General features: G+C 36.3%; 1 protein-coding gene across 1 annotated transcript in view; it reads right to left on the bottom strand.

Moving 5' to 3' along the window:
• The window catches only part of LOC115217806, a 549,517-nt gene that overhangs the window by 363,881 nt on the left and 167,415 nt on the right, over window positions 1-18,221 (bottom strand). Inside the window, exon 3 of the mRNA XM_029787489.2 lies at window positions 4,903-4,989. Within this exon, the coding sequence (XP_029643349.2) occupies window positions 4,903-4,989 (87 nt within the window). The remainder of the gene's footprint in view (window positions 1-4,902; window positions 4,990-18,221) is intronic.

Raw genomic sequence — 18,221 nt, 5'->3', positions numbered from 1 at the left:
AAAATACTTCACATGATTTAGGCTTTTCCCATCAACCTGTATAGGAGGGTCAGGAAAATTGTGAACCAGTGGCCTCTGCTTGACACCTCGAATTTGTTTAGGAGAAGGGCAAGGTTGGTGGATTACTTCTGCCTTCTTTATGCTGACGGTCAAACAAAAGGCTTTTCATGCAGCAGAAAACTGCTATAGAAGTTATAATGATAACATTTAACATCTTGTCAGGTATACTCAGCTTTTTCAGAACTTTCCATAGTGCTTGCCAGCTAACAGCGTTGAAGGCCTTAATAAGGTCAACAAATATCAAGAACAGCTCTTGAGTTTTCTCGCATACCTTCTCCATGACCTGTGGGAGGGAAAAGATCATGTCAATAGTGCCACAAACAGCAAAATCCACACTGTGATTCTGGGTAGATATCATTTACTACATGTTTGATGATCCTGTCAAGAATGAGTCGAGCAAGAATCTTACCAAAAATAGACAGAAGCCATATTCCATGAGGATTATCGCAGACACTTCTGTTGCCTTTGTTCTTATACAGATGTTGAAGTGAGGCATCCCTGAAATTCTGTGGTACATGGCCTATGAAGAGGTCATGCAGTTTCTTCAAAAGCTTCTGTCCACCATGTTTGTAAATTTCAGGAGGGACAGCATCCCTGCCAGGTGCTTTACCAGAAGAGATCTGTTTAATAGAGTTTACCACTTCCAGAAAGGTTGGCTCCGGAGACAATTCCAGTCTATTAGAGTGTGCTGTGGAACAGACATTATGACGTCATCATTGGTGACTGAGGTGGAGTTCAACACGGCCTCAAAGTGATCTTTCCATCATTTCAAGATGTGAGATTTGTCAGTCAGGAGTGTCTCTCTATTCGATGAAAAAATGAGTAACACCATGCTCTTGAGGACCAAACACTTTCTTGAGGTCATCATAAAAAGCTTTAGAATCCTTTTTGTTTGCAGTATCTTGGAGTTCACCAAGCCTCCTTCATCTGTCTCAGAGCATGTTGGACCTGGCCTCTGCATTTCTTGTAGGCATTCTGTTTCCGGGATGAGCTCATATCATTTATCCAAGTTCTGTGAGAGATGTGCATTTTATCTATCAACTGTTGGACATCTGTGTTGCTATCTTTGAACCAATCTTGATGTTTACGAACAGGAAGTCCAAGAATCTCTACAGATGCAGTGTGCATTGCATCACATAGAGACTTCCAAGATGTTTCTATGTCATCATTGATATCAAAAGTGTTGACTGCAGTGTCCATTCAACTTGATAGAGAGCTCAGCCTGCTTTTCAACAGTTTCCAAAGGCAGAACATTAATAGACTTAGGCACTGATGACTTTTGTAGCCTTGTGCGTTTCAGATGGAATGTAGCCTGCTACAGAGAAGAGAACAGTCAGAGAGATAGCAGGTATTATGAAAGGAACGTGTAAAGTCCCTAGTATCTCATTTCTTATTGATAACATGGTTCTATGAGATGCCAGTCTTTAGATCTAGGATGCATCCATGTCATCTTACAAAAAATTTCACTGTTGGAAAAAGGCATTTGTGATGCTTAGACTGAATTCCCTGCAGATGGAGAGCACACGCAGACTGTGGGAGTTCATTCAACTTACACCATGACAACCAAGTACATCCTCTCCCATGCCTGATAGTCATTTCCAACATGAGTGTTAAAGTCGTCCATAAGGATAAGTTTATCTCTATGGTAACAACTGGAGATGACATCATGGAGTTGGCTGCAAAATTCATCCTTTTCCTGCTGACCATGGTTGGGGCAGAGCAACTGACAAGCATTGTGATCAAGTTCTAACGTTAGTGCCATGATGCGATCAGAAATGCCTTTGGGTAGAGAAAGAAGGGATCTAGCCATTTCTGTTTTGATAGCAAAATCAACACCAAAGTGGTCTTCATTTCTTCCACACCAGAAAATATATATATATATCCACTTTTATTTTCTTCTAACTGTGCAAGACGCTTCCAATGTATTTCTTTAGTTCAAGGGCAACCAGTACTGTTTTATGTTCTGCTGCTGAGTGACTGTCTTGGAGAATGTTCACATTCCAAGAGCCAAGGTTGATATTCTTAGATTTCTTCGAGTTTCAACTGTATTACTGAATAACTAGACAGCTGCAGCGAGCTGACAAATTTAAGGTGAGTAAGCAATGTTTGGGGCTCCTTTTCTCACCCTTCCCACTGTTGGGAAAAGCAGTGCTGTGTCTAAATAGATCTGCTTTGTCACCACTGGAGGACATGGACAGCACAGTTACTCACAAGTTCTGTACTGGGACGACCATCACCCAATGGTCGCTGACTGTAGAGATTCAGCCAGAGACTTCCAGTGATATCCTTTACCTGCCCCTGCCATTTTCACTCTCTTGCCAGAAGACTTTGTGGCTTTTTCAAGTTGAAGCAATGCCATATTGAATGAATAAATGTAAGTTGTCAGAAAAGCCACAGATGATTTGATTTCAGTGTTGAAGGCTTGTGTAGAACCAGCCACACTTTTTGGAAGTGATGGTAGCAAGAATATGGTGCACACATGTGCCACAATACCAAGAACAACACACCTCAGGCGTTTTCTTCAGAGGTTTCCATCTCCTAGACGATCTGCTATAAACGAGCTGGAGAACCTAGTCTACCCTATGAGTCAGAGTTTGCTGATAGTACAACCTTGTTAAGGAGACCCTCAGCAACTAAAGACCTGGTTTTGTATTAGAGTTTCCCTCTCCTAGATGGGGTGCCTTCATCACGGTTAAGGAGTCCCATCTGCCCACTAATATATGGAATTAAATACATCAGGGGAAAAAAAAACAAAAAAAGAATCACACACACACATACACACACACAGTTGGATGGCCATTGAATGCTCATGAGTTCCTCTGCTCTTTAAGTCAGGCTTTATTTTTCGTCCTGCAGGGTGTCCAACTATCAGCATCCTCACCAAGCAAGCTTGGTGGGGTTGCCAGTTTAGTTGCCAACGACCCAACCATGTAGCAGGTTGTACTGCATTACATGTTTATAATAGCAAACAAGAGCAACTAATAGCAATTGAGAGTGACATGACTTTTATATATATATATATATATATATATGTGTGTGTGTGTGTGTGTGTGTGTGTATGTATATATGTATCATCATCATCAAGAAAATGAGATGACAAAGGAATAAAGGCTCATCTTATGAACTGCATTAGCTTACAGCTGTTTCTGTTCTGAGGCTCTGTTACTCAGGCCCTCAACTCTGGGTCCACTGCATCTTAAAAGCAGAAACAACAGCTGTAAGCTAATGAAGTAAATGAGATAATTCGTTTATTCCTTTGCCATTTCATTTTCTTATTACTGCTCTCATCATCATCATCATCGTTTAACATCCGCTTTCCATGCTAGCATGGGTTGGCCGATTTTCACTGAGGGCTGGCAAACCAGATGGCTGTACCAGGCCCCAATCTTGATCTGGCAGAGTTTCTACTCAATTAATGTTTCATTTGGAAGCATATGTTATTAGTCTCACAATTCTATAAACTTATTCTTAGATTTACAATGGAAATACTCCTTATATAACTCAACTTTCACAAATATTTCTCAATCTCTAAACTGACACTTTTCATACATTTAACTTCTAAGCACCCTTTTTTCATCAGCAAAGTTTATGAAAAATCTATGATGCCATTTCCAACAAATTTCCCAGAATATTCAATAAAGATTTCTGTTTAAATGAAACAAATGTCTCCTCAATATTCTTTTGTCCTCACTCATTCCACTTTTACACTCTTTGTCCTGTTTTTCTTTTTCTTTATGCTCCTGTTATTTTGTATTTGTCAATCTTTTAAAAATGCTTTTAGTCTAATATTTAATCTGAAATAAAACCTCTGAAGAAGATTGAATTTTCCAAATTATTAAAAATCTTAGTTGCTTGAACCATAATTTATGGAGGAGGTTTGAAGTCTAAAAAGTCGACAAATGCCAGAGCACAAGCTAAACATAGATTTTAACATTTTATTCTCTGTGGTTCAATATGATATAAGAAGATAAAGAAAGTTTGGAGTCATCTGTGAAAGCAACTTATGCATAATGATTTATAATAAGTAACTTATTCCTTTCTTATTGATCTGAAGTAATATCATGCAAAGAAATTTCTAGATATGACAAGATAACTGTTCGAAAGTTGGTGTGCAGGATAAATAAATCTGTCCTTTTCCCTACAGGCATCTGATAAAAAGAGCAACTAATGATACATTTTTCATGGAAACCTCATAAAATACAGTCAGAGGGGTGAGATATACAAATGTATGAGCTGTTATTAACCCTGCACACTAAAATTATGTAAGTTGGTACATTTTACTATAATATTGAAATTTGTGAACAATATTTCAATGTTAGCAGGTTTTCAATGAGCCAGTCACTGGCTCAACATATTTCTTATAGTGAATTTGAGAAAGGAGTATTTGTAACTAAGTATAGAACAAATATCACAAGGGGCATTGTTAGAAAAGCACCTGTTTTCTTGCCAGTTGTTTTTTTTTTCTGTCTTCCTTGTAACTTTTGTTGATATATATTGGTGAAAAATATACACACATGTATGTATACATATATTCATTTTTAACTGTGGAAGCTGAAGTTAAAAACAAATTATTTCACATTCTCTTGAACTGTCAAATTCTTATGATGCAGATAACACACACACACACATACACACACACACACACACACACACACACACACACACACACACACACACATATATTGATATAAATACATGCAAATAAAATTTATAAATTAAGAAAAAAGTATGAAAGAATCTGGAATACTTTACATAAAAAAAAAGGAAATGCATTTATATACTAAAGAGACACTGAGAGAGCGGTTGAGAAATAATTATATTATATATATATGTGTCACTCACCAGACAAGGTATAAAATTCTGGTAACTGACTATGCAGTATATCGACAATGGGTGAGGTAATGTTGTTTTTAAATTCCTTGCCCCGTACTGAAAGTAGAAAAGTAAACCTTACTGATTTTGCTATTCTTTTTAGAAGATCAAAGAAGGCAAATATTTTTGTAGACATAAAGGTTTAAATTAGATATTTTTTGAGTTTTCTTTCAAATTTGTTAGTAAAAATTTTACCTGTGAGGAACATTTTTGTTTTAAAATTAAATTAGTAGCTGTACAGAGTACAATTTCTGGAGGAGTGTTAAGCTTAGCTTTCAGATAATACTAAAGTGATAGTCCAAAAAAGTAGTAAAAATTACTGTACTTTTTTTTTAACAACTTTGGAACAAAGAGGGCAGCACTGGTCTTGATTAGCAATATGAATGAATTAGTGAAAACTCAAAATAGATATTCAAGATTCCGAGAACAGAAAATTCAGGGGTACAAATTAGCTGTTCAATGGAAAGGAGAACATTAACACCAATAACATCTTGCCGCTTTAGAATGTCATCAAAGTATCACTTTTTATTGTGAAGCAAATCAATGTCACACATAAGAAGGGAACATCTCTGCTGTTAAATATCTTCCTAAGATAAATAGATATTTTATTAATTAATATTCAAAATATTCATTATATATTAAAAAAATTAAACAATGGATTCTCAGAACAAAATGTCTGGAGGTCTCAGAATTTCTCTCCACTGCGTGTTTTCATTTAATTTTTAATCAACTTACATTTTGGAGTTTTCTACCTTTCCCCATTTGAAAAGAATTGTCATTAACACTAATGAATTTTCTTTTCATTATGGGTATAATTTCAATTGATTAGCCAATTGTTTTGACTGATAATATTAAGTAATTTAACTCATGTTTAAGCACATAATTCAAAATTATATGCAACATATTGCAAACGATAAATATCAAAGTATAGTATGAATGCAGATAATCCCCAAAATGCTTATATCTCAAGTAATCCTCCAGACCATGCTTTAATAAAAGACATTGAAGAAAGACTCAAGTATGGAAATATAAAAATATCAGTTCTGCAAAAAGTTAAATTTGATGATAATTACATGGAAGTTTGATGAGCGCATGTATATAGAAATAAAGAGAAGATAACTCTCATTGCCCCCAATCTCACACCACTTCTGATTCAATCCTATTTGATTCCTTAGTGTAGAGATAAGCAGAGGGGGCACCACAGTATGTTAGTATAGTACAAAATAAATATAAAGTCTTAATATAATGCTGCATATATTGAATAAATAAACAAATATTTTATCATTATTCATATTTAGAGATTAAAATAATTACCTGTTCCTAATAAAGTTTTTGACTTTATTCACAAAGTAAAGCGAAATATTTTTTATTTATTTTGTTAGACATGATTAAAAAAAATTTGTGATTAACTAATTTTGTATCTTGCATTATGCTTGCTAGGCTAAGGAACTGGGTTAACATCATTCATTAGAAGAAAAACTGTATCTAAGTTCCCTGATTCCAAAGTTCTATATTTTTGCCATTGTTTATCATGACTTGTGGCATACAACCTGTTATCTGCAACCCATATTAAAGTTTAAACCAATCTCATTCTGCATTTCGTGGAACTTAAATTTTTTGATAGCTTTTTTCAGATGCACTTCTAAATATATTTCTATCTTACCTAATAGTTGGAGAATATACAGAAAAATAATATTAAGAAATATTTCAGCAACGAACAGGTAACTTATTTCTAAAATAGATATACCAGTAGGGAAATAGATAAGAGCATTGATAGCTGTGTGTGTGTGTGTGCGCACACGCATGTGTGTAATGAATTTATGTATATAATCCAGGTGATGACCTCATCAGTGCTACATGCAATAAAATGCCTAAAATGCCTAACAAAGTGTTCAAAGCATGGTGTAAAAATGACGCCTTTTAATCAGCTAAAGAATGATTATCCAATAGCAAATTAAAAATGGAGTCCTCTGCAAATCCAAGGCATGTATCCCAGATAGGAATGTTATAATATTTGCAGCATTAAAGTTGATATTTATCAACAATTTTCATGAAGGAATGGTGATGATGATTTTATGTTATGTTTTGTTGAACAGCAATTTATTTCATAGTCCATAACCCTTGTATGTAATATGAACTGATTAGCAATTCATCAAAACATATGTAACCTTAAATTGACTTTGCCATTAATCCAATAGAATTATACATACATATGTACATACATACATAATATGTACATACACACATACATACATAAACACATACATACATACATACATACATTACATACATACATACATAAACATATTCATACATACATACATTTATACACATAAATCCATTTATAAATAGCTGTTTATTTTATAAAAAGGTCAATGACACTGAAATAGAAAATTACAGACTAAAATATAAAACTGAGTTCAAATCATCTTCAAAACCCCTTAACTGATGCTGCCAGTCGTTGGGGTGTTACTATGGATGCTTTTGTAGTCAGTTGTCACCACTGGTCTCTGTTCTGTCATGTGTAGTTGGTTTGCAGTGTTGTGACTTGTTCAGTCCTTGATGGTGTCAAACCAGATTTTCTCTGCTTGCCTCCTTTCTCCCTCCCTCAACTCTGCCCTGAAGAATGGTTTTGGACAGGGAGTTTTGGTGGTATACATGACCATATCAGGCAAACTTTCACCTTACTTCCTCCATAAAGAGTGATTCCTGTCAACCAGTTTATTTGTTGACTTACTACCTGACAAAGCTGTCCATTTTGTGCTCCATTTTGTGTGGGATGTGTAGCAAACTTCTGAAGTGCTTAAGCTCAAATGCTTAGACTCTTCGGTCTATGGCAGATGTAAGAGTCAAGCACTTGCCCCCATACAAAGAGACCAGAGACTTATGCACTCTGGGTCTTGTTGGAAAACTAATGGAATAGCTTTTCCGTATGGTGTTCAATTCCATCAGGACAGCAGAGGCTTACCTGAGTCTTGCTGTTATTTCTTTGAGAGATTTGAATGTGTACGAATACAAGACATCAAATCATTGAGAAATATTTACATATAAACTTTGAGATCTGGAAACTATGCAGTCATTAAAAAGAAACGGGCCATGCTGGAGCCTAAAATGTCTTTCAGTTACTCTTTTGCATAAAAATATAAAAAGATGCTTGCATTGGGAAGGATGGAATCAGTAACGCTACATTCTGAGATGAGATGATACTGGAGAAACTTCAAGGAAATATCGACTATGAGAGACCATTTAATTTAACATCATCTTTAAAGAATTACTAAAACCAGTGCTTTTTCAAAAATTCCAAAGGTACGATGAACCAATAATGGAAGTGATGATGAAGCCACTCAGTTTCGTTGTGTGTATTAGTATGTCTGTGTGTGTGCATGCACAGAGATGTTAGTCACTATTTGTCACTATTCAATGCTAAACACTGCGACAGCATAATGCTGATGTTGACGATCTCTGAACACTTTCCTTCTGAGTTATACATTCATGTGTATATATATATATATATATATATATATATATATATATATATAATATATGTAAATGTAATATGCGACAATTATTTGGTAGCCATGATAAAACTCTAAGTTTCGGGTGCCGAGGTGGAAATCCATGCCGCCATCTCTTCGGTTATCCGGCCATCGGAAAAATGCTATGAAAAATGATTGTGTTATTGATTCCATTCTTCTCCTTTTTCATAGCATTTTTCCGATGGCTGGATAACTGAAGAGATGGTGGCGTGGATTTCCACCTTGGCATCCGAAACTTGGAGTGTTATCATGGCTACCAAATAATTGTCACATATTACATTTACAGATAAATGCCTCTATTCACATAATATCAAGGTCTCTTTCTTTCTTTTGTTGTCTTACCGTTTTTATCAATATATATCATCATCATCATCATTTAACGTCTGCTTTCCATGGTAGCATGGGTTGGATGGTTCAACTGGGGTCTGGGAAGGCAGAAGGCTGCACCAGGCCCAGTCTGATCTGGCAGTGTTTCTACAGCTGGATGCCCTTCCTAACATCAACCACTCCGTGATATATATATATATATATATATATATATATATATATAATATATATATATATATGTATATTATATATATATATGTAATATATATATATATATATATATATATAGTATATATATATATATATATATGTATATATATAATATATATTATGTATATATATATATATATATATGTATATATATGTATATATATATATATGTCTGTGGCAAATGCTCAGGAGCAATAAACACTGGAAATGTGCAGAGACCAACTTCTGCCACGTTCCAGGGAGACAAACTAGAAGTAGTTGATAGCTTCCGCTACCTAGGAGACCAAGTCAGTAGCGGGGGGTGGGTGTGCTGAAAGTGTAACTGCTAGAGTAAGAATAGCCTGGGCAAAGTTTAGAGAGCTCTTACCCCTGCTGGTGACAAAAGGCCTCTCGCTCAGAGTAAAAGGCAGACTGTATGATGCATGTGTACGTACAGCCATGCTACATGGTAGTGAAACATGGGCCGTGACTACTGAGGATATGCGTAAGCTCGCAAGAATGAAGCCAGTATGCTCCGATGGATGTGTAATGTCAGTGTTCATAATCGTCAGAGTGTAAGTTCCTTGAGAGAAAAGTTGAACCTAAGAAGCGTCAGTTGTGGTGTGCAAGAGAGACGTTTGCGCTGGTATGGTCATGTGATGAGAATGGCTGAAGATAGTTGTGTGCAAAAGTGCTACCCCTAGCAGTTGAGGGAACCTGTGGAAGAGGTAGACCCAGGAAAACCTGGGACGAGGTGGTGAAGCACGACCTTCGAACTTTAGGTCTCACTAAGAAAATGTCTAGAGACCGAGACCTATGGAAGTATGCTGTGCGTGAGAAGACCCGGCAAGACTAGTCAGGCCATAACCCGTGGCCCCTACCTGGGACATAGTCAGTCCTCCTGTGCATACCTTCCTTCTTGTGACACTTATGAAGACCTGTTGAGGCAAGTGAAAATCAAATCAAAACAAATCAAAATAGATGAACATCAGTGGAATTGTATTCTTTGTGGTACCAGTGCCGGTGGCACACAAGAAACCACCCAAACGTGGCCGTAGCCAGTACCGCATCGACTGGCCTCCGTGCTGTGGGCACAACAAACACCATCCGATCGTGGCCGTTCGCCAGCCTCATCTGGCACCTGTGTCGGTGGCACATAAAGACACCATCCGAAGACCCGGCGACGTAGTCAGTCCACCTGTGCATACCTTCCCTCTTATGACACTTGTGAAGACCTGTTGAGGCAAGTGTGTGGACACTTGTGAAGACCTGTTGAGGCAGAGGCAAGTGTGTGACACTTGTGGAGACCTGTTGAGGCAAGTGTGTGACACTTGTGAAGACCTGTTGAGGCAAGTGAAAATCAAAACAAATCAAAATAGATGAACATCAATGGAATTTGTATCTTTGGGTTTCCAGTACCGGTGGCACACAAGAAAACCATCCGAACGTGGCCGTAGCCAGTACCGCATCGACTGGCCTCCGTGCTGTGGGCACAACAAACACCATCTGATCGTGGCCGTTCGCCAGCCTCATCTGGCACCTGTGTCGGTGGCACATAAAAACACCATCCGAAGACCCGGCGACGTAGTCAGTCCACCTGTGCATACCTTCCTACTTATGACACTTGTGAAGACCTGTTGAGGCAAGTGTGTGACACCTACTTATGACCTTGTGAAGACCTGTTGAGGCAAGTGTGTGACACTTGTGTAGACCTGTTGAGGCAAGTGAAAATCAAATCAAATCAAATCAAACCAAATCAAAATAGATGAACATCAATGGAATTTGTATCTTTGTGGTACCAGTACCGTTGGCACACAAGAAAACCATCCGAACGTGGCCGTAGCCAGTACCGCATCGACTGGCCTCTGTGACGTGGGCACATAACAAACACCATCCGATCGTGGCCGTCCGCCAGCCTCATCTGGCACCTGTGTCGGTGGCACATAAAAACACCAACCGAAGACCCGGCAAGACTAGTCAGGCCATAACCCGTGGCCCCTACTTGGGACGTAGTCAGTCCACCTGTGCATACCTTCCTTCCTTCCTGTGACACTTGTGAAGACCTGTTGAGGCAAGTGAAAATCAAATCAAATCAAATCAAATCAAAATAGATGAACATCAATGGAATTTGTATCTTTGTGGTACCAGTGCCGGTGGCACACAAGAAAACCATCCGAACGTGGCCGTAGCCAGTACCGCATCGACTGGCTCCGTGCTGTGGGCACGTAACAAACACCATCCGATCGTGGCCGTTCGCCAGCCTCATCTGGCACCTGTGTCGGGGCACATAAAAACACCATCCGAAGACCCGGCAAGACTAGTCAGGCCATAACCCGTGGCCCCTACCTGGACGTAGTCAGTCCACCTGTGCATACCTTCCTTCTTGTGACACTTGTGAAGACCTGTTGAGGCAAGTGAAAATCAAATCAAAACAAATCAAAATAGATGAACATCAATGGAATTTGTATCTTTGTGGTACCAGTGCCGGTGGCACACAAGAAAATCATCCGAACGTGGCCGTAGCCAGTACCGCATAGACTGGCCTCCGTGCTTTGGGGACGTAACAAACACCATCCGATCGTGGCCGTCCGCCAGCCTCATCTGGCACCTGTGTCGGTGGCACATAAAAACACCATCCGAGCGTGGCCGTCTGCCAGCCTCGTCTGGCACCTGTGTCGGTGGCACATAAAAACACCATCCGAGCGTGGCCGTTCGCCAGCCTCGTCTGGCACCTGTGTCGGTGGCACATAAAATCACCCAACACTCTCGGAGTGGTTGGCGTTAGGAAGGGCATCCAGCTGTAGAAACACTGCCAGATCTGACTGGCCTGGTGCAGCCTTCGGGCTCCCCAGACCCCAGTTGAACCGTCCAACCCATGCTAGCATGGAAACGGACGCTAAATGATGATGATGATGATATATATGTATATATATATATATACATATATATATACATATACATATATATACATATACATATATATAATATATATATATATATATATATATATATATAATATATATATATATATATATATATTATACATATATATATATATATATACATATATATATATATATAATATATATGCTATATATATATATATATATTATATATATATATATATGTATATATATATATATATGTATATATATGTATATATATGTATATATGTATATATATGTATATATATGTATATATATATATATATATATATATATATATATATATGTATATATATGTATATATATATATATATATATATATTATATATGTATATATATGTATATATATATACATATATATACACACACACACACACCACACATATATAATATATATATATATATATATATATATATATATATATATGTATACACACACATCTATGTGACAAACTTGCAACCAAGTTCTGTCTACCAAATTCTCTCACAAAGTATTGATCTGCTTGGGCTGTATAGTAAAAGACAGTGGCTCAAAGTACTACGTGGAACAAGCATGTGAACCACATGGTCACAAAGTGAGCTTCTTAACCCCACAACCCTCACTGTACTTATTATGATAGAGCTAAAAAGGGGAAACAATTTAAAACTAAGTGATGCGAGTACACTTCATCTGGGACCGAAATCCAACTCATTCGTTTGATACAATGAGAGTTTTCTGATGTTCAGTGATGCTTGCCACACAAATATTATGACAATGAAAGAAATGGAGATATCTTCGTTTAAATTATCTTTTAACAAATCTGCCATACTTTTAATATTTTCTTCATCATTAATTTTAGTATTAGCATTTTCCATATTAAAAAAATGGGGTAGGAAATGTTCATTTTATATTTAGAAATTCTAAAATATCAATTTTAAACATGATTAAAGTCAATATTTTAATTTTCCACTTTATTTAACAAGCTTTGTAATTTCAAAGCTTCCATATTTAAAAAAAATGAATAAAAACCAAAACCCTCCACAAAATCATCTTATAATTAGATCTTCATTTCTGAATTTAAAATTAGTGCTGGTTTTAAATCCACATCCTTATTTTCTCATTTAATATGCTGGTCAGAGGACAGTGTTTATAACAGGAAATCATCAACACACTTTGGATGCTAAATGGAAGTTAATTGATATAAACCAAAGCACAGAGAGTATCCCGGCTTCTTATTATGTAAATAATATTTTATTACATAAAATAAAAGAGGAAAAAATAAATCAAGGAAATCTACAAAATGAGAAAAAAGAAGAAGAACAGTTGATAATTTATAATCTGGATTGACTTTAATATAAAAATCAAAACATGCCTGAAACGTTTTGAACATTCAATGTTTTGGTGTGTGTAGCAAGCTGATATTCTCAAACATTTTCGTTTCATTGCTGGAGAAAACTTGGATATTGTTAGATTAGAGAAACCCATAAATTTGGCAAAGTTTCGGAGTCATGAGAAGAAGAGTGTCCTGACGTTTCAAGTTCTTCAATTTCTAATTTAGATGCAAACCACCCCTTATTTCCTTAAACTCTTACTTTTTCATTTATTATTAGATTGATTGGTTGTTGTATGTTCGTCACAGGTTGCCATGGTTACACATTAATACAAACAATAACATCAGGAAGCATGACACCCACCCCTATCCCAGTATGCAAATGATGGCTGTCAGTGTCATGTTGACGGCTATATCATTCATTAGTGTTGCAGAGAACCCCTTGAAATGATTTGTCAAGCCTTCTGTGCTTTGAGTGTAAATCATTCTGCAGCTAGGTTCACCTAGCACTACCATTTTTGTCTTTTTTTGCAAAGAGGTGGGAAAGAGTCGATAACTAAAGTAACGGTGCAGAGCAGTGGATTGACAGAATTCTATTGGTGTCGGGGGAGATGCCTTGCTGACTCATTGCATTTGGGGTTCTGCTCCAGTGCTTATAGCCAGGAACTAATGCACTGGAACACAGTATCATCTCATCAAGTTTGCAATCGACCAGTTTGGTAACATAAACCTATAATCAACATAAATTAGCTGGCAGTGGCTAATTAAGGCCTTCATTCAGTGGTGGATTAAAAAAAAACCCAGTTGAATGGAATTTTTTTCAAATGATTATTGTCATTTGGCAATGTTTGGCTTGTTCTTTGGCAGAATCATTTGGGTGTTGGGCAAAAACGTTCATCTGTCTTTACATTCTAAGTACAAATTCTGCTGAGGCTGACTTTACCTTTCATCTTTTTGGGGTCAATAAATTAAATACCAGTTGCGTACTGGAGTTGATGTAATTGATTTACCCCTTCCCCGATATTACTGGCCATGTGCTAAAATTTGAAACCAATATTTGTATCATTGTCAGAGATTTTGCAGAATTAGCTGAACATTGGAAGTTTAGGAACAAAATGTCTTATATTTTGTTACTTTTAACATTTTGTGTTAAAATCAACTTTGAGTTTCCTCATTTTCAGTGTTTTCAAATTAAATACCAGCAGAGTACTGGATGGATATAATTGGTAGTTTCTATAATCAATATCTATGATTGTAGGCCAATGTAAGAAATAAATATTTGTCTCATTCCATATAAAAGAGAAGAGTAAGGTTGCAAAACGACACAAAGAAATGGTTGTTACAACAGAAATTTCCATAGGTTTTAACATTTATTTTTGCTAATTTCAGAAATTGAGAGCTACAGACTTCGGATATTAGAGTTTGATATCTTAAATTTCTAGGCAATTAACTATAAAATTAGTAAAGCTCTATTAAGAGAGGTCCTCTATAGAATACTGCTTTTGAATTTTAATTGCTGCTGCTAAACACAAGAAGATGGTAGATCACATCCAAAACAAAGCTATTCAGCTTCAATACACACTCACCAACACACACCAATACACCTGCTGTCTCTTTTCCCCTCTCCCTGCTTTTTCTATCCCTTCAGAAGAACTAGTATGTTGTTTACTACTTGCATCCAAGCCCATCCAATACATATGTCTCTCCTTCTCTGACTTCCTTGTTGAGTTCTGCCCTAATCCATTCCCCAATTCTTATACCCTACTCACACCATAATATCATCCATCTGGGATTTCCTTTCCACTCACATTTTTATTCATCTGCATCACTCTGACCAATCACAGAGGGCCTGCAATGTCCATGGACACAGTCCCTTCCTCCTGACAAATACCATTATCATCATCAGTGTATTTATGGACCAATTTCAACCTTAGGCTTTTGGCACTCCAAGGACAGTAGAATTTGTAGCCCTTTTAGAAGGGCAATGACATGTCAAATTCCATCCCATCCAGTACAATTTTTTTTCATCTTACAATACTCTCAAACAAGGTCGATTTGAGCCAACATCCTAGAAGTGGCAGCTAAATCTTCTGGAAAATATAGTCTCAGATATACAAAAAGACAGTATAGCTATTGATGGGAAACCTTCAATATTAGGTCTACTCAATCATCGCTGAACTGGAATTAAACAACATCAACAAGATTTCAACATGAAATAACAGACAAATCTCTGCCACAATCTACCTTCAAATCACAATCTCTCATGTAACATAATGAAAAACACATTACAGTTCTAGGTGCACTGTGTCTGAATAGTTAAAAAAAGAGGATGGTCAATGCTAGAACTGCTTGATAGATTTGCTTCATCAAAACTGAACTCAAGCAATTTTATAGAAAGGAGGCATTAGACAACTACAGTCCTGCACATAATGTTTGAATAAAGGAAGGATAAAGTTGGCTATAACAGGCTTCAATATAAGTGTGCCTACCCTATCAGGAATGGTTTGAAATTAAGAACGTTAACAAATACTCACCTGAAGACATGTGCTCTGTATAATGATCAAATTATTTTTTATATAATATCATTTGGTTTTGAATACTCCTAAAATACATCTAGAGGAATTACCTCAGTTCATTTGTCTTCTGGAAGTCTTTAACTGATTTTGGAATTGTTGGAAGATACATTGAGATATTTTTAATTCACTTAAAGTTTCCAAATGTAAATTACTACTGTCACCACTTCTATAGAACATTTTTCAGTGAATCCATTTACACATTCCTGCAGCTTTGGTTAATCTTGTAGCTCATCTATACACACATATGTTTGTGTTATATCTCAGAATATTTTCCAATCAGTTTATAACAAACACTCAGCAGTAAATTTCTCTTGCTCCATGATTAAATTCCATTTAGTTACAACCCAACAGATCTGAAAATTCTGTAGAATTGCTATAAAATACCTTCTATAAAATATTTTACATTTAAATGCATTGAACATATCCTTGTGTGGAAGGTCTTGTTTATCCCTGTATTGAAGTAACCCTATTTGATTGATCTGTCTGTCTGTCTACCTGCCTGCCTACCTACACATACACATATCAAAAACAATAAAAATTCTATCATTTTTAAATCAGTGGAATGTCAAAAACCATTTCAGAGCTGAGAGCTGTGTATCACACTTGTGATAAATAGTATGCTTGGAACTCTCGACCCGTGAGTCATCTTGCTAACTTTCTGTTGATCAAAAGTAATAAAATGCTATATACATACTTATGAAGGGAATTTTATTTCTCCTATTTGTTCTGCCATACCTATATATATATACATATACATACATATATATATATATATATATATATATATATACATGTACACACACAGAAGCTAAAAGGCACATACATTATGTATACATGTGTGTGTGCATGTGAGTGTATACGTATAGTATATATATGTACGCACAACAAACTATATGCATACAATACATATGTATTGATATATTTATTATATATAATCAATATGCAATGTATATATCATTGTTATCATTATTATTATTTACAAATGAAGGAACAAAAAAAGACAAGCATTTCAGACAGTCGACCAATATTTAGAAAGCCGTCAAGCACTATAACTGCTCTCTTATAGAACCACATCACATCATTGGCTCGGCACACAAAATCTAAATGAAAAATTCAATTTATTTGAATGTACTTCCATCTATGCCTCTTCTTTTGCAAGAACTCTAAGGAAGATCGTCCTGATATGTTAGATATGATGAATGGCAGTAGATATCATGGGTCAAATCACTTGATAGCTTATGACACTGAGTGCTGTTCAAAACCTTGAAGCATTATCCATTATTTCTTCCAGCACTGTGATAACTTCAATCAACCACACAAAAGTAGTTGGCTGTATAAAGCATATAATAGGTATGGGTCTGTTATCCTGATTCTTATAGATGGGTGCATGCCCCTCACACACACACACGCATGCACACACACACACACGCACACACAAACATACACTCATATATACATAAATATATATGTATCTGTGTAAACTGCAATGCACTGCTCTGTAGAGGATTCTGTCTAATATGTCTCCTTTATTAAAAAGAGAAAGATCTCAGAGATAAAGACTGGACCAAGTAATTTTGATTTAAAACCAATAATGACCACCACTGAGCATACTACTATAACCATTAAAAGAAAACAAAAACCAGTTTAAAATTATCAAGAACATCGATTTCTTAAACCATATAAACCTATTTCGGAAAGAACTAAAATTGAAAAGAATTGATAACAATGTCTTTATCCTTTCTGATAAAACTGAAAACTTATATCTAATAGACAAACATAAATGCCAGTGATTCTTATCGAAGTGATTTCCAACATTATAACAAAAAAAAAAAAGAGTAGTTTTCTAACCCTACATGATATCAACACAGTAATTGGAGACTTCATTTATATTGGATGAGTCTGTAAGACATTGAAAATTATAAGTATTTAAATATAACCTCCAACAATTCCAAATTAAGTCAGAATCTAACAGAAAACAAAAGAACTGTGATCATTCCTATAAAGCTATTTACTAAGTAAAAATGCTGGTTCTAACATCTAACAGTAGTTGTACTAACAAGTGATGTTCAAGGCTACTTGAACATGGCTGTCCATTTGAAAGGACTTCACTGCAATTTTTTAATCCCAAGAGGACATCACCTCTCACTGGTTAATGATGCACAGCTGTACCCAAGATATTGCAAGCAGAGGAGGAAACCACTGCCACCTTCTAGTGACGGGACCACAGACCAGCCTGGTTTTGGGCTATTTCTGCCTTTCTTCAGTACTGGATACCTCGTCTGCTAGAAATGGCAGTAGCTTGCAATATATATAATTTCAAGCAATGTACAGTCGTTGATTTTGCAACAAGCAAAAATACTAGTTCTAAAATCTTTCTAGGAAATCAACGCAGTAGTTGTACTAATA

The sequence above is a fragment of the Octopus sinensis genome, linkage group LG12 (assembly GCF_006345805.1).
Source record: "Octopus sinensis linkage group LG12, ASM634580v1, whole genome shotgun sequence".
In the NCBI taxonomy this organism is placed as follows: Eukaryota; Metazoa; Mollusca; class Cephalopoda; order Octopoda; family Octopodidae; genus Octopus; species Octopus sinensis.
Note: the sequence above shows the minus strand (reverse complement) of the source record. Positions and strands in the feature narration are given on the sequence as shown.